Source organism: Physeter macrocephalus, chromosome 6, assembly GCF_002837175.3.
Source record: "Physeter macrocephalus isolate SW-GA chromosome 6, ASM283717v5, whole genome shotgun sequence".
Taxonomy (NCBI): domain Eukaryota; kingdom Metazoa; phylum Chordata; class Mammalia; order Artiodactyla; family Physeteridae; genus Physeter; species Physeter macrocephalus.
Genome location: NC_041219.1, coordinates 49,618,733 through 49,636,233, shown reverse-complemented (window position 1 = coordinate 49,636,233; position 17,501 = coordinate 49,618,733). Strand labels below are relative to the sequence as shown.

The following is a 17,501-nucleotide window of genomic DNA, read 5'->3' as shown; positions in this document are numbered from 1 at the left end:
CTGAGGCTGGAACGCGGGCCTCGGGGCGCAGAGCAGCTCTGAGTGCGGAGGGGCGGGAGCTGAAGCGCCGCTCGGTGCCCGCCAGCAGGCAGGGTGCCCTGGAGTCCAAGCCCCCCGAAACGCGCAGCCGAGCTGCTTTCCGGCCTGCTGTCCCAGCCCTCCGCAGCCCGGGACTGGCCCCCCAGGCCCTCGAGGCCGGACCCGGGGGGCCGGGCGCGGCCTCACTGTCCAGGTGGCAGCAGGAGGTGGCAGGTGTGGCTGGAAACACCCGCGTGCTCTCCCGTCAGCCCCGTGGGGCCCTCCTCCACACGGAGCGGGGGCGCGGAGGGGAGCCCACGGGAGGGGAAGCGAGGGCCGGGAGGACACGGGCGGGACGGAGCGCACCCCGGCTGCCCCGACGGCCTCAGCCCTGCGGCCGTGGACCCACAGCGCAGCACACGGGCCCAGAGTTTTCTCTCTCGTTTGAGGTCCTCAGAATCCATGTGTCGGCTCCAGCTATGGCAGTGGGACGCACCCGTTCCACCGGCTCCCTCTGGGAGCTGGACCGGCTGCTCAGCCACAGCGGCCTCCACGGCGGCCCGCACCCAGCGCCCGGCTCGCGTGGGGCACGTCACGCGCCCAGGGAGCAGGGCTCACCTCCCTGCTCTGCGGGCCACTTCTGGATGGTCTGCACTTTTGAATTGCCTTTTTCCCTCCTTGTAACTAATGCCCCTCATTCATCTGTGTGCCACCATCGAGTCCACGGCCTGGGACAGATCGTGGATAGGCTTTTGTTGACACATGTCCCAAGAGGATTTTAAGCTACTTCGTAAGGGATTAAAGAGTTACTGAAACCTGTGATGGCCCAGCTCATAAACACCCTAGTTTAAGGGAGAGTAATCACCCGATTGCCATCCTATGATCACTAGGTATTTTCATTGCCAAAAGATGCAATACAATTTCATGGTTACTTGGGCCTGTAAAACAGAAATACCCCCAATTTTTAAGATATGAAAAGGTTTATGACGAGGGTACTGTCAGTTCAACAATCAGTCCATGGCACAAATGAGTCAATTCATAACAAAATTTAATTTCAAGAAAATTAACTCAATAAAGATGCCACAATTATGCTTAAAGTTTTAATATCTATTAGGAGTTTCCATGAAGCGGTGCAGGACCACAGACGTGCAGATCCATTTTCTGCTCCTCGAAATGCAACTGGCTTAATACCTAATTTATTCATAATGAGGACAGTATTACAGGGAGCTCTGTGTTTAAGGAGGGGGGTCAGGACCTCAGTGTAACCCATCACTAGTAGAGAGCGTTCAAAATTTACGGGATACGAAGTTTTGTTTCCTGTGACGTAACTGAGACCTGATCGATAGCACCAGGCCAATGGCCACTTTAACCAAACGGCCCCCCAAAAACAGCTTTACATCCCAGGAAACGTGAGTGGCTAGAAATTCTGTAGCTGTCAAGTACCTACGAAAGCAAAACCAAAGTGGGGGATTTGGATGCGGCTACTGACCAGTCATAATTTCTGTAACCAACACCATTAGAACACACAGCTGCAAAAAGGAAAAGCAAAGTCACAACACAAGGCTTCAGAGCCACGAAAACAGCCACAGACCCCGCGCCGGGCACACGGGCACGCAGGCAAACGGGCACACGGGCCAGCGTGAGGAACAAAGCTCTGGGCTCCTGTTCTCGATGACCTGGGAGAAATGTGCTCAGAACTCAAGGCTGGCGGGCATGGGGGCCAGCAGGGCAGCAGCTCGAGGTCCCCGTCGCACAGGATGATCGCACCATCTAGACCAAGGGCTCCTTTGATGAGGAGGCCGGGGCGCGAGGCCCTTCCAGCCTGCTCGGGGCCTCGGGACCCCACCGCCGTCTTCGCGGACGTCCGTGCGCGGGAGCCCAACCCCGCGCCTGGGACCCCTGCTGCCCAACGAAGAAGCCCGTGGCCCGGCGCTCCCTCTCGCAGCCTCCAAAGGCTGCTGCCCCGTCCAAGGCCCACGAAGGGCTGGCGCCCAGGGCAGGAAAACCCTGCCTCCCGGAGTTAAGAATGAAAGCCAGCCTCCGAGGGGACGCCACTCCAAGCCCACACAAGGTGCCTGCTCGCCGCGAGGCACGAGGAAAGGCCAGCGAGGAACCCCCGGCACGGCCTCAGCCTCAGCAAACATCTCCAAGAAACTGGAGAGGCGTTAGAATGAGCAACGTGACACTCAAGGGAACGAAGGTGGTTTGTGGAGAGGAGGAAACTTCACAGCGCGCTGAATCTGTCTGGGACTTTCTAAAATCTTTATCGTGAGTGACTCAAAGCACACACAAGGTGTGAGTCCTGAGCGCGAGTGCGCCCGGCAGATACGGCTCAGAGTCTCGCTGGAGTTACACCTGCCCCGGGGCCCCGGCCGAAGTGCAAACTGCACAGCTACAGGTAAAACTACAGAAAGTTATTTTCCCTGTCTTACATCTAGTCAAATGACAAGAACGCCAGAAGCGGACTTTAAAAAGACCGCACTTCAGTGGAGAGGATGCTTCGAAGGCAGAATCGAGCGCAGCAAACGGACCCAGAGCAGAAGACGGCAGGAGGCGAGGGGCCGGGGACACGGCCCGGCCCCGCGTGGGGGAGGACCTGGCCCGGCTCCACCGCGGGCACCCTGCGGGAGGGAGGGCTGCGGGGGGCGCTCACCTGGTAGGTGTCCCACAGGCGGATGGTGCAGCGCAGGGGCACCTCACGCATCAGCAGGTTGTTCATCCAGCGGAAGGCGAACTGCAGGTACCTCACCTCGTGCTGGTCCAGGTGCCGGTGGACTTGCCCTGCAGGGACAAACACAGGCCCCGCGGCTGTCAGGAGAGCCCCCGGAGTTCTGCCCCTTCCCTGAGGCCCCGGGCCCACCTCGGAAGCCCTCCGACCAGCCAAGCCGCCGCTCCCAAGGAGCACGGACGGAAAAGGAACTTCCACTCCAAGACCTCAGACTCTCTTCCTCAAGGAATACGGGTGGTGACGGCGGTAACGGTTAACTAGGACCACGACAGCTCCCGCGGGCGGAGTGTGCGCCCCGCCTGGGATGCCCCGAGCCCCACCCCAGGAACACGGGCAGGCCCAGTCCTGCCCTACAGATGGCGGCACTGGTCCGAGAGGCCGGCGGACGCTCGGGGGCACGTGGCGGGGCTCAGCTGACCTTCGCCCGTCTGGCCCACAGGCAGGTCCACCCGATACGGACCGCGGTCCTGAGAGAGGGGACGGCTTCAACCTCGTGCCGGCCCGGGTCCACGGGCTCCCGGGCCCGGCCAGTGAGGGGGCAGGCGGCCCCATCCCTGGATCCCAGGTTTGGGGCTTCTGTGAAGACAGCAGGGCCCCTGGGGAGAAGCAGGCCCGAAGCGCCATCTCCCACCAGCCACAGAGTCTCTCCCCGTCACGGCGCTCCACGGCTCGAGCCCCCAGCGTTCCCTGCCCAGGCCTCTCTGCTGGGCTCTCAACAACCCGCGGGAAAGGCTTCAGAGCTCACTGGAGCTCCGAGGTCCTGGGAGCCTGGAAGTGCCCCTCCAAGGAAGCAGAGACTCTGGGGGTCATGGGGACTGTGCCCCATTTTCCCAACACTCTGCCCTGGGAAGAGCCACTCGAAGGGCCAGGGGAGGACGGGTGCTGCCTTATAAAACAGGCAAGTATGGCCTAATTATCCAGACTGGGGACTGGGACGTGCCCACCCTGACTTCTGTCCACCAGGACCCACGAGTGTGGCCCACGGCCCCGTGTCTGCACACGGCCAGAGTCCCTGGCTACCCCTCTGGTCTTACCCCCGGCTCCCCGCCTGCCCTGAGAGGCAACCCTGAAAAAAGTGTACCGCCCCTTCAGTTCTCCCGACGAAAGTTCTAGAAGCGGCAAGCAAACAAGCGGCAGCCGGGGGATCAGGGAAGCGTGAGGCCAGCTCAGGGGGCTGCAGGGTGGGCGGGCGGTGGCCTCAGGGTCCCCAGACATCACCCTCATCTCGGCGGCTGTCAGAACACAGCTTCTCGGGCGCATCTCGACTTTCTGGATCGGAACCTTCCCGGCGGGATCTGAGTTTCCCTGTCTCCGGAAGATTCTTACGTGCCAGCCACACACCTGTGCTGGGAGCCCTCTCAGGGACAAGTTACACAAGGACTCGGCCCCCGGGCCCCCAGAGACACAGGAAGACGGGGCTCCGGCCTCGGACGTAGGGTCCGCGTCCCAGGAGGCGCTCCCCACGCAGGGCAGGGCTGGCTCTGTGGTCCGCTCTACGGCTTCTCATCAGCTTACGTGGTATTAAATGCACTTACTTGTTGACTTCACGTCGCGACCCAAAACGGTCCCCTCGTGCTCCGGCGGACGATGAAGTGGCAGCACTCACAGCACAGAGAGCCGGTGGCGCCTCCACGGCGGCAGCCCCGGCAGAAACGAGCCACACGGCTTGTCGCCGAGCAGAGCCCTGGGGTCTGCAAGGGGACGTGTCCTCCCCGTGTCCCCAGCTTGTAAGCTCGGGGGCCGCCTAATACCACGAGGGGGTTCCTCTCAAGACGTCGTGAGGGCCCCGTACATGGCCCACAGTTTGAGAAACACCAGCTGGCAGACAAAGAAGCACCAGCTGGGCCAGAACCTCCCTTCTCGGCCCCCGGCCCCCCAGCACTGCGCCCGCTCGGGTGACAGCGTGTGCCCGGCGAGGTCCCACCCGGGCGCCACCCCAGTCCCTCCGCCCGCGCCAGCCTCCCTCCTCCCGGCGCCACAGCCTCCTCCGCGGACCCTGTGTCACGCTGCCCGGGCGTCGCTGCTTAGGGCCGAGCCCGCCCCAGGACGTGAGCTGCTCCACAGCACGTGTGGTGCCTGGGACCCCTCCGCACCTGCAGCCCTGGGACACACCAGGTGCCCAGTAAGCGTGAGCCGCACGACGCGTGAACGAATGAATGAAAGAACGAGGGAATGAATGAAGTAAGAAAATGGGTAACTGAACATGTGAATAAACCGCCCATTTCTCAGTCATCCGCCTCCTCCTATTTCTCCACGACGAGACACTGCGGCGCTTTCCAGCAACGCGATGGGACGTCCTGCTCTTTTTAAAGAATTAAGATTTATTTGTAAGCTGAAAACAGCCACAGCTACAAAGCTGGAAAGTTCCGTGGGGCCCTGAGTGGCCCCCTGTGCCCGTTCCCCAAGGGTGGCAGCCCCTGCCGAGGCCGGGGCACCGACGCAAGCACGCTGGCCAACGGGAAACGCAAATACCACGAACACCTGAAAACCGGCAGTTCGGAAAATGAATCGATTTACTGAACAAGGATCTTTTACACAGAAACAGGGGAGCGAGCCGCCACGAGTGCAGTCGGCAGCGGGGACAGAGGGCGGGCGGAAGGACGGCGACAGCTCCGAAGAGAAAACCGCCTCCGGAATACGGAGCGCGCGAAGGAGGGGGACCCGGCAGGGGCTGCTCCCAGGACAGGCCTGCACGATCCGGGGCTCCAGGACCCGCCACTCACTAGCCACTGAAGCTCTACGGGACACGTGGGCCGAGGACAGAGAGCAGCGGGCGGCAGGCCGGCAGGGCCAGGCGCCTCCTGCCCGGGCCCGCGCGCGGCGCCGACGCCACCCCACACCAGGCGCTCGCCGGGTGCTGATAATCGGGAAGGCGGGGCGACTCCGAGCTCACCCTCGCGGATTCAGGTGACTTTTCATGGGTTGTGGGGCCCTGGGTGTCCCTGGACCACGGTGCCCGTGGGGCGGGACCTTGTCTGGACCCAGGGATTGGCACAGAGCCAGGCCCGGCGTGTGGCGTGTGCCTGGCACATTCGCGGGTCGAGCGGCGTGACGGCCGGGACCGGACGCGCTCAGAGGCGGGGGCAGGGAGGTGGCGTGGAATGAGGTGCCCGCGGTCCCCCAGCCACGTCCCTGCGCCTGCAGTGCCACTGGCCTCCTCAGCTGACGCAGAAGGTCACCGTTTACAAGCAGGGAAAACAAGCAACTCTAATAAGTGCCCGGGAGGCACGCGATACCTTTCTAACGTGAACTGGCGAGCAAACTCATTTGCAAAATTAAACACATATTTCCGGAACATCTGTCACGGAAGGAACCTAACCAAACAAGTAAAAATAAACCCCTTCTCTCCTCCAGCAGTCCCACCTGAGGCCCGCCCCACGAGGCGCTGGCGGACGCCACCCCGTCTCAGGCTCGGCCAGAGGAGCCCATCCCAGCCGGAGCGCGAGGACCAAGAGCCCACTGGCCAGCTCCCGCCCACGGGACCCGTGCCCACGCGAGAAGCAGGCGAGGTGGCCCATCCGGGCGTGCACGCGGCAGCAGCAGACTCAGGACTGTCCCTCTCCGTGCCCTGAAATGACCCCACGATGCCAGATGGGCCCACAGACCCGCCCGGTATCTCCGGGTACCAGCACCCCGGGCACTGCCGGGGCCTCTGCAGAGCAAGGGCCACAGCGTCAACCCCACGAGGACACGGGCAGAGGCTGCTCATTCATCAGCTCTTTCCGGGAAGCTCTCGGGCATCTCCATGTACCCACCGCCTGTGACAGTGAAGCTACAGAGGAGACATGGCCGGTGTCCTGCCCTCCACGAGCTCAGCAACGTGCAGGAGAGACAGAAAGAAAATGCAACTTTGAGCCTCCGAGTTGTCAATTTCACCAGAGTTACCGACTCTGAGTGTCCCGAGGGCCTGGGCTTCTCTTCTGCCCGAGCGCAGGCCCGAGCTCCGGACAGCAGCGAAGCAGGCAGCTCCGGGCCCACCTGGTGGGGACGCGAGCCTCGGCCGCCAGGCTCCGACCCACGACCAGGCCACCCCAGCCAACAGGAGCAGCCATCCCAGGACCGCGGGAGGCACTCCTTGGTCACGTGGAGATGGCCGTTTCTCACTGATGACCTGGCTTCTCCAGAAGCTACGATGAAGAGTGATATGGCCACTGCCCCCGCCCACCTCCTAACGCACACAGTGAACTTCTGGAGAGGCCGCCTCCCGCTCTGAACGTGTTGAATCATGGACGCCTAAACTCCGGCCATTACTTTCCACTTATATACATCGGAGCACAAATGTATGTGCTGGCAAGATTCTTACAAGCAAGTGTGAGCAGATGCCCTGTCACTGATAAAGGTAACTCGGCGAGCGGTGATTCTGGATTTGAAATTTCCATTTCACTGGAAATCAGAGGGGACATGGAGTGAGTGAGCAGGCAGATGTGATTGTTATCATCTTCCAGGCTGAGGAGACGTTTTTCCGTCAAGGCCTTCTGAGGCAGACCGCCACAGAGGCACGGGAGGCGCCCACTGCCCGGCACGCGCCGGACGCTTCTCCCAGCACCTGAAACAGCGCGGCTGCTGGCTGGAAATTCTGCTGAAACACCGTGTCTTCTTGGTTAAAAACAAAAATAAATTACACAAACAGATTGATGCTAAAAAGGAAAGAAGACACGTATCCCGTTGACTTGGCACAAAGAACAGGCCCCGTTTACGCGGAGCCACAGGCACCGCTTAGATTTATTTGCCCCAAGGGTGAACCTGATTGCTCACGCGTAGATAACTGACAAGGAAAACCACCCCAAGCCACCCCCAGCCCCCTTCCGCTGGGCGAGGCCCGAACAGGCTTCGGTTTGGGGTGGGGGGGCGGAGATTTCAATCCTCTAATCAGTTAGGAAGATAAAGAAGAACAAAAACGAGAGCCACTGACAGTGAATGCAGGCCTCTCTGCAGCCAAGGAGGCCTTGTTCTGGGCTCACCCACCCTCCTCGTTTGCCAGGTCTGATGGACAGTAAGAACAAACAGCTAGAAAAAAGCATCAGCCCCAAACAGGGGCAGGGCCGAGCCGCACGCCCAGGACCCCCGGCCGAGGACCCAGGGCGCAGGGCTGTGCCAAGGGGCAGGAGGAAGGCGTGGGACGGAGGACGACACCCAGGACACCCGGCCCAGCAGTTCCCAGGGGAGAAGCGTCCAGGGCTCCCCGCTGCAGACAGACCTGCCGTGGCCACCCCCAGAGGCCACCAGGAGGACAGAGGGCCCGAGATGGGAGGGGACCGGGCGGGCAGACGGGGGGAGTGAAGGAAGCAGCGCAGGACCCAGGACCCGCGACTCCACTCCCCAAAGCACACAACACGCTCCCGCAGTGAGCGGGCCTGTCTTCTTCCTGAGGCAGAGCAGAGCCCGGGTCAGACTGGAGAACGGTAGAGAGACCTCGGGTTACAGCATCAGGAGAGCTGGGCTCAGATCCCAGGTCAGCTTCCAGAAGGTTCTCCAGGCCCTCCCTGGAACGGGGAGAGCCCCAGCTCCCTCACAGCACCCTCTCGGGAAAGTCCCGGGGTAATGGCTGCCATATGGTGGGCATGTGACACAGGTGCCAGGCCCCTCCCAGCCCTCCTCTTGGTGCCAGACCAAGAGGAGGGAGGGAGGGCAGCTAAGCCTCCTTCCAGAAGTAAATCCACCAGGGAAGCTCTGAGCAGGCGAACAAGGCCTCCGCTGACCAGGGAGCCTGCTGTCGGCCGCCTCAAGGAAGCACCCGAGAGCAAACGCGGCTCCCGGGGCCTCGGGCCACAGGCCCACGTCAGGCTCCGCACAGAGCCGTTAGAGGGGCTTCTGACACCTGCGCGCACCTCTCCTCCTTCCCGGCGCCCCGCACAGCGACGGAAAGGGGCAAACACTCGAGGGCCAGAGAAAGGCAGAGAGACAGGCGTCAGAGACAGACAGGCGGACAAGCGGGCTCCCCCGACGGCCTGGCCAGCTTCAGCCTGCGCCCAGGCCACGCGGAGCCAAGAGGCGAGCCCACAGCCTTGGGCCCTGGAGAGAGGCGGGGAGGGGGTGCTGGGACAGAGTGGGGGGCTTCGAGAAGCAGCTGGACAGCCTGTGCCTGCACCCCGGCCCTCCCCATCCTGCCCACCCCCCAGGACACAGGAGGGCTACCACCGCAAACGTGACTCCAGGGGTCTCTGTGAGGGGGGACCCGGGCCCGGCAGAGCACAGAGGACTGCACTGTCCCCTGCGCGGTGATGGGGGCGTGACTGCAGGGCGGAGCTGGGTGCTCGGAAGGGCCAGGGAAAGCACCCTGAGGGTGGGCCCGCCAGGGACCACAGCCTGAGGCACGGGGGGCCCAGAGGGCCCATCTCAGGTCCCCCTTCACAGAAACAGCACGTGCCTCCTCTGCCTTCTCGGAAGGGCTTATTACTGTGGAAAGGGAGTCTGACCCCCGTGCAATAAACTGTCCTCCTTCCACCAAGCCCGCGTGGAAAAGCCCGGCTGCCGGGGCGGCCTCCCGTCCTGATTTCAGAGGGACGTTGGTTCTTTACAGTAAGGGAGATAAAGCCACCCACACTCTCTCTAGCAACTTGTAACCATGAACAAAAATGGCTTCGGGGAATCATTTCAAAACCAGACTTGATGGCCTACATTCAAAACCAAGACAACTTTTTCTTCTTAAGGTCAAGAAGAATCGCTTTATTGGGAAGTCTCTACTTACAATTTAATTAACTCGTCTCGGTTTGGCAATAAACCTCGAACATCAGTCTCGGGTGGAAGGCCACAAAGGTATCATCATTAAGGAGAAAAGCAGCTAATTCACTGCTCGGGAGGCCTCGCGAGCTGGCCTTTCCTTACCCACTGGGTGGTCATCTCCGCTTGCCAGGTAAAAAGGCCCCCACTTGAGCAGCCGAAGGTGAACCTGTGATCCCCACGTGGCCTTCCGTGCCGGCACCTCCGGGTGGTTCCAGGAAGAAGGGCCGGCCAAGTCACAGGTGCAGCATCTCACACAAGCACCAACCCGCCTCCTTGTCCCGCGAGGGGCCGGCCCCGGCCCAGCCCACCTTCACCCACTTCCTGGGGCCGTAAGGTGGGCTGGGTGGTGGCGGCCCGGCCATCTCGAGGGCCCCGCCTGTGACCGGGGAGTATTTTACGATCCGGTGCTAAGCGCGGGCCTGGAAGGAAGAACTCCCGGAGCAACTGTTAACCTTCTGTCTGCTCGTACAGGACGGAACGTCCTCAATGGTCAAAGCCAACGACGCCTCAGCTCCGGGTCTTAAAAACCCCGCTCTGCCCTGGGGGGCATCTCACTGCAGTCCCACCTGCCGGCCGCCAGCCCCAAGACCCTCCCGGGACCCTGCCAGCCCAGACGTGGGAGGAGAGTTGTCCCTTGATTTTAGGAAAACAGATCCCTCTCCACCTGCTCGGGGGGAGCAGCTGAAAACAAGCTTGAGTTGGGAGGAACACACAAAGAGCTGGGAGACAGGGAGGCCCAGAAAGGATGGAGTAGGGAACCAGAGATCGCCAAGCGGGGCCCCTGGTGACAGGGCCCAGCCCAACTCTCCCCACACACCACTCAGGCCCTGGAGGCGGCTACAGGCCTGACCGCAGGTCCTAGGACGACGGTGGGGAGGCCTCTGGGACTGGGCTCCTGCAGCAAAAGGCTGGCAGGGGCAGGGACGGAGGGCGGAGGGCGGGGCCGTCCAGCATGGCACAGGGTCGCTGAGCCCTGGGACCCGAGCCACTGACCCTTCACGTCGGGCCGGTACAGCCCCTCCCACACAGTGGAGCCGAGTCCTTCCGAGCTCTCTGGCAGGCATCGCCCCTCCCCCCGATGACGTGACACCCCTGGGGGTGGTGGGAAATGTCTGTGAAGATGGTCACTTGGGATCAAGGCTCTTGCACAGAGAAAGCACTGTCTCTACAGCAGCACAGAGGTCAGTCAGCGGAAGAGGCCAGCAAGTCCGAGAGGCCCTCGGGTCCCAGTGAGGAAGGCCCAGCTCGGCCGGCGGCGGGGTTGGCGGGTGAGGGTGGGAGTGGGGGCTCACTTGGAGGCCGGAAGTTCTCAGACGGCCACGGGAGGGTCGGCTCTCAGCGACTCAGCCAGGAATTGCTCGTCCATCCTGCATGTGCAGCATTCTTCTGTCCCTTTTGCACATGATGTGGCCACAGCCAGGGCTACTCTGGCGCATATTACAAGCTTTCCCAGGCATCCGACCACCCATCCTACGGACTGCAGGGCAAGAAGAGGGGGACCTGCGAGTCTCGGGCTAAACAAAAGCCTCCAAGGAAAGCCATGTGGTGCAACAAACATCTAGAGACTAGAACAACCAACACGGAAACTGCTCTAACACCCACCCAAACCTGCACTTTGTACACAGGGAGCTTCATCTGCAAACTCTACGGAAGCAACTCGAAGCCACGGACGCTGAGGGCGCCCCCCTGTGCAGGAAGCACAGCAAACACCTGACTGTTAACCCACCAACGGGCACGGAGCACACCCTGCACACGCGGGGCGCCGTGCTGGGTGCTGGGACGTGGGGGATGGAGATGCGGGCACCCGCTCAAAGCCAAGCGGAAGGGACCGCCGCTCTTTATTCAAAGAAGACAACTTCGATTTTCTGGCCTCCTCCCCCTTCACAGCGCGGCACAGCGGGTGAGGCAGCAGAAGGTGCGAGACGCTGCCCGGAGTCCCCAGAGGGGCGGAGCATGGGGGGCCTGGTGGTAGGCACGGCCACGGGGCTGCCACAGGCTGCCGCTCCCCAAGGAAACCTGGGGCGCAGGCGGGGACGGGTATGGCTCAGAGTCCGAGGGTACCACCGGGTCCCCCGCACGGCTGGGAGACAGCTCCGTGGGCTCTCCCACATCCAGTACCAACGCAGGATGGGCAGAGCCGGAGCCACATGGAGATCACCGGCCTGAGGGGAAACGGAGCCCAGAGAAGGGGCAGGGCTCTCAAAATGGGGATGGCCACGCCCCACTGCGCAGGCGCGCTGCGAAAAACCAGCACAGCGATACAAAGAGCTGAGAACAGTGCCTTGAACGCTGCGGGCACCTACTGGATGCCAGCTGCCGTGATTATTATCATTATTATTATTAGCAGCGGCAGCAACCAAGTTCAGAGTCAGTGATGGAGGCTCAACTAGAACCCAGGGGTTTATTCATAATACGTTATTTTTTAGATTACAGGAAACTTCCTCTCCTTCTTTGATGTTTTTGGCCTGAGTAATCGATCCCCTCTTCCCCAAAATGCAACCAAATAGCCATGCGGGTTTTCAGCTGAAGGCACATAAAATCAACCGGGCACGCCCTGGGAGAGTGAGAACCCATGGGCCACCTGCTGTCCAAAGGTCTCAGGGAGGCACAGCGTGGAGCCACCGGAATAAGGACGCTGGCTGGCCGTGGGGGAAAAGCCCTGGCCCGAGACAGGGAGACGGGCTGGTGAGGGACACACAGCGGAGTCGCCGCGCCCACGTGACTTCCCGTGCCTGACAGCACGGCCGTCACGCGTGTGCTCTGCCTGTCACCAGGGCCCCGCGCCTCAAAGGAAACATCGCCATCCTTCCTGGCTCCCATCAGCCACTCCGGGGCCTGATGAAGACGCAAGCGGGGGAGGGGAGCTTGTTATTTCTCACTGTCACGCACTGAATATTCCATGGGCCAGGGCCGCTCCGCTGATTTATCCTCTGCTTTCCGACGGCTTACACTGTAGCTAGCGGTAATAAAAATATTTTCACTTGGATGGTAATAAAGCTGAATCTAGTTTACTAGCTGTAACTGAATTCTATCTTGAAAGAATAAGTCAATTTTAACCTTACAGTGTAGTCGAGACAGCTTTCAGAGAAATTTCATTAAAATTGCATTTAACCTAAATTTAAAAACACAGGGAAGGGAAGATGTACACGCAGATTAAGCCTTTAACACACCGAGAGAAAACTACTCTCCAGGAGTGCATTCGGGCATTTCTTTCCCGAAGGGTGAGGGTGTACATTTTAATAATCATGACAGCCGGCACCCCCCTCGGCCCCCCCTGGGTCGGGCCAGTATCGGCCACGCTAACGGGCGCCCGGGGGTGGACAGGGGCGCCTGCCCAGGGAGCAGAGGCCCCAGACTAACCCCACCAAAGGAGCGCTAACCCACCCACCGCTACCCGCCTGCTACGCAGTTGATAAAAATGATGGTGACATAATACAGGTACAAAGTTGGCTGGGCTCGTGATGGGCCAGGCACCGTCCTAAGCGTCTTAGCTGCGCAGACTCTGAGTCCCGGGCAAACCATGGCCACCGCGGGGCCATCACTCGCCACTCACAGCCACCGCTGGAGCGACAGAACCAGAATCTGAACGCACGCCGGCCTCCGCAGTCTTGCCCTGTGCTGAGCGGTGGTTCAGGATGAGCCAGAAAGGTTCAAGAATGGTTTCCAAGGAGCCCAAAGCAGGGCCCACCTTCTTTCCTCGGCTCCTTGACCTGCCTCCCGTGTCTGCTCATGGGTCAGCAGCCCCTGTCACCAGGGGACCGAAACCCGGGCATCTAATTTCCTTCTAACCCCCTAGTGGGAGGTCAACCTGTCCCTCAGGTTCCCACCAACTTAACATGCCCCCAGCTTGTCACTGCTCTTTAGCACCCAGGACGACCCCCCCAAGGGAAGGGTTTCCACGGCCTCACAGGAAGGACGGGAAACACAGGAGCACGGGGCCGGGGGGCGGGCAGGCTGCCGTCTACATACAGGCCCGCAGACCGCACACCTGCCCCCCCCCCCCCCCCCCCCCCCCCCCGCCCCCCCCCGGGCGGGGGGGACACGCCCCCGGCCCCCCGCAAGGACGGGAAACACAGGAGCACGGGGCCGGGGGGCGGGCAGGCTGCCGTCTACATACAGGCCCGCAGACCGCACACCTGCCCCCCCCCCCACCCAGTGCACCACAGACGCCCTGCGGAGTGATGGACACACGCTCCGGGCCCCCAGCAGCCCTGTCACAACGGACGGGCCATGGAGTATTTGGTGGTGGCCCAAAGCCATGCAGGACATCACAGAGGAAAACTACAGGGCCCCAGGGGCTCGGTGCCACCGTAGGCCAGGGTGACAGTGACACCTTCCTGGGACTGTCGACGGCACCTCCCGGGCTACGGCCTAAAGAAGGGCGTCCCGCAGGCCCTCCACGGCAGCAGGCCCACCGGGTGGGCGCGCACGGGGCCGCTGAGCCTCCCCAGGCTGCGTCAGCGTGCCCCGCTCCTGTGGCCCGCCTCCTCCTCCGCCGTGGGCTCCCTGAAGGCCAAAGTCGCCTCTGTCACTCACCCCACCTGCCTGCCCTCCCTCCACACGTCAAACCCCGCCCCAGCCTGCAGCGCTGCCCGAGGCTGCCCTGTTCTGCCACCGGCGGCAGCGTTCCAGGCAAAGGAAACGACAGGAACAGGGATCCCAGCACGGCTGAGGTCACACGTCGTGCTCAAGGAAAAATAAACAGCCCCAGGCTTCCGCGCGGCCTCCAGCTGGCTGGAGGACGAAGGGGCGTGGGATCAAACCGCCAAGGGCCTTGGAGGCCACCGCACCGCGAGTCCCGAGGTCCAACTGCCGTTACATCAGCAGCAGTGCGGAGGGCGGGCCGGAGACGAGGGAGACGCGGATCTCGTTAGGAGGCGGAAGGCAGGAACCTCCTACAAGCCCGCCTGCACTCGCGGACAGGGATCAACCAGGCGAGCGTGCCGGGAGGCACGGGCAGCCCAGCGCGGCTGTGCGCGAGGACTCGGGTGACACACGACACATCTCCGAAGGCCGTCATCCACGGTCAGCGCGAAACATCCAACCAGCCCCAGGGCGACTGTGAATGTACTCCCCAGACGGTGAGGGGCCCTAAGCCAGCCTTTCAGAAAATAATGATTAATAAGTCAGAAACTGATCCAACCAAATGAAGAGTAACTTCACTTGAAAAAATCACTTGGTGACCGGCCTTATCACAACGTCCGCACTGAGGAAAGTCAAATGAGCTCAGCTGGCGTACAGGTCAATCCAAGCCTTTGGCATCAACAAGAAACCCTCCCGGAGACAGGCTGCCCCTCCGTGGACATGTCGGTGGCCGGAACGTGTAACGAGGTCAGTCTGCCCCCTCGGCAGAATGGGAAAGTAACTAACTTCAAGCGCGGCAGCCAGCCACGTCCAGAAAACGAACCACATCTAGAGTGGGCCTGTATGAGTGCAGACGGGTGTGTGCACGCTGGTGCGTGTGCGTGAGTGTGTATACTGGTGCGTGTGTGTGCATATACGTGTAAAGGTGTGTGTGTGTGTGTGTCTGCTGGCGTGTATGTGTGTGTGCACATGAGTATACTTTAATTTCAAATGACCCATCATGTGTGAGCCGTATTTTCATCACCACCTGTAACCTCTAGGAGAAGAGGGCAGCCTCAAGCTTAGGACTAAGCTTAAATTCCAACTTGACGCAACTTTGAACTCTCCCTTTGTGGAGTTGCCAGATAAAATACAGGAGGCTCGGGGCTTCCCTGGTGGCGCAGTGGACACGGGTTCGTACCCCAGTCCGGGAAGATCCCACACGCCGCGGAGCGGCTGGGCCCGTGAGCCGTGGCCGCTGAGCCTGCGCGTCCGGAGCCTGTGCTCCGCAACGGGAGAGGCCACAACAGTGAGAGGCCCGCGTACCGCAAAAAAAAAAAAAAAAATACTGGATGGATCTAGATGTGTTATAAGAAATGATGACATGGGCTTCCCTGGTAGTGCAGTGGTTGAGAGTCCGCCTGCCAATGCAAGGGACACAGGTTCGTGCCCCGGTCCGGGAAGATCCCACGTGCCGCGGAGCGGCTGGGCCCGTGAGCCATGGAGGCTGAGCCTGCGCGTCCGGAGCCTGTGCTCCGCAACGGGAGAGGCCGCAACAGTGAGAGGCCCGCGTAGCGCAAAAAAAAAAAAAGAAAAAATACAGGAGGCTCAGTGAACTCTGGATTTCAGTATGTACCCAATATTGCATCCAACGAACAAAAAATGGTTCATTATTGATCTGAAATTCACATTTAACTGAGTGTTCCATATTTTTACTTGCTAAATCTGACACTGCTAAGATTAGGTAGGAAGGGTTTGTCCCCATTTTTCCTACAGGAACGGGAAAGCAGAGCTTGGATGAGCCTGAGAAGGCGCATCTCTGTTGGTGGTTCTGGCCTCCCCAAGCAGCCCTAGCACAGTTTAGAGTGTGGAGAGAACTCCCTCTGGGCTATGCTCACTGGCCACCCGGTCCAGACTGGCTGTGTAATGGCCAGGTCTCTCCACCTCTCCCTGGCCCACCGGGGCCTCAGCTTTATGGTCCCTCCACAGCTAAGGGCAGAGCCCAGCAGACCTTGGCCTGCAAAGGAGTCACGGGCCTTTAGCGGGTGGGCGTGCCTGTCTCCTCCCCCTTCCCCTCCACTGGGTCTGCCCCACCAGGAACTATCCACCGAAGTCCCTTTCTGTGCCTGTTCCCTTCCCCACGGGAAAACTCACTAGTCTGTGAAGCGATTCTTTAAGATCCGATTTTAAGTGTTCTGAAGAAAAACAAGCATAGACATAACCAGATTTACATGTCTGCTGAGGCTGAGTATCTTCAAATGTTCCTTTTTAAAACTGAAATAGGGGAGGCGGAGTCAAGATGGCGGTGTGGGAAGACACGGAGTTAGCGTCTCCCCACAACTAGGGCACCTGCCGGCCACTGGTGGGGGACTCGGGTGCCCAAGGAGATGGGAGGAACCCACAAGTGAACCAGTAGGACGTAGGGGGACTGAGGGGGGAGGAGAAGCAGAGGCCAGACAGGATCGGCACCCCTGAGGCCGGGAGATCAGGCAGGAGGGACCCTCCAGGAAGAGCGGGAGAGGAGCAGAGGGCGACTGCCTGGCCCACTCGGGCTGGGGAGCCAACTGAGCTCCCAGGCTGGTAACCCCCTCCAAAGCCCCATCCAGGCCGCAGTCCTGGGGGCATAGGAGGGAGGCCAGGAAGATCACAGGAGATGCAGGCAGGAGGAGCCATCCAGGAGGAGCGGGAGAGGAGCGGAGGGTGATTGCCCCGCCCACTCGAGCCCAGGAAGCCTGCCTGGCTCCCAGGTGAGGTCCCTGCCCCCATGAGACCACGGGTGGGGGGCACGCCTGGGCCCCTTCTGTTCCTTGAGCCTAAGCCACGCCCCCCCACAGAGTCCCTTTTCCAGCCCTGTGGGTCCTGAGCATTGGCCCCATCCACCGCCCAAACCTCGCCCTTGCTTAGGCCCCGCCCTCCACAGCCAAGGTCTTTCCCGGCCCCCCCCCACCTTTTTCTTCTTTTCCCTTCTCCTCTTTTTTACTGTCATGGTACTGATGTACCTTCCAGTTGTTGATTCATCTATATTTTTACTTTCATATTCTTCCTAACATATCTGTTAGTTTCCTAGTCTAATTTTATTTTTTATTTTGTTCTTTTTTTCTTTTTTGACACCCCAGGCGGCTTGCAGGATCTTGGTTCACGAGCCCAGGGTTGGGCTGAAGCTCCTGTGGTGGGAGCTTCGAGTCCAAACCACCGGACTAACAGAGAACCTCAGACCCCAGGGAATATTCATCAGAGTGAGGTCTCATGGAGTTCTTCATCTCACTACCAAGACCCAGGTCTACCAAATAGCCTACAAACCCCAGTGTTGGAAGCCTCAGGCCAAACAACCAGTAACACAGGAACACAATCCCACTCATAAAAAACAAACAAATAAATAAAACAGCAAAAAAATGTGTCACAGATGAAGGATCAAGGTGAAAACCTGCAAAACCAAATAAATGAAGAGGAAATAGGCAATCTACCTGAA

The 17,501-nt window shown here is 60.6% G+C and overlaps 1 protein-coding gene across 1 annotated transcript in view; it reads right to left on the bottom strand.

Moving 5' to 3' along the window:
• The window catches only part of TBC1D22A (TBC1 domain family member 22A), a 299,657-nt gene that overhangs the window by 87,828 nt on the left and 194,328 nt on the right, over nt 1–17,501 (bottom strand). The window contains exon 11 of the mRNA XM_028491478.1: nt 2,672–2,799. Within this exon, the coding sequence (XP_028347279.1) occupies nt 2,672–2,799 (128 nt within the window). The remainder of the gene's footprint in view (nt 1–2,671; nt 2,800–17,501) is intronic.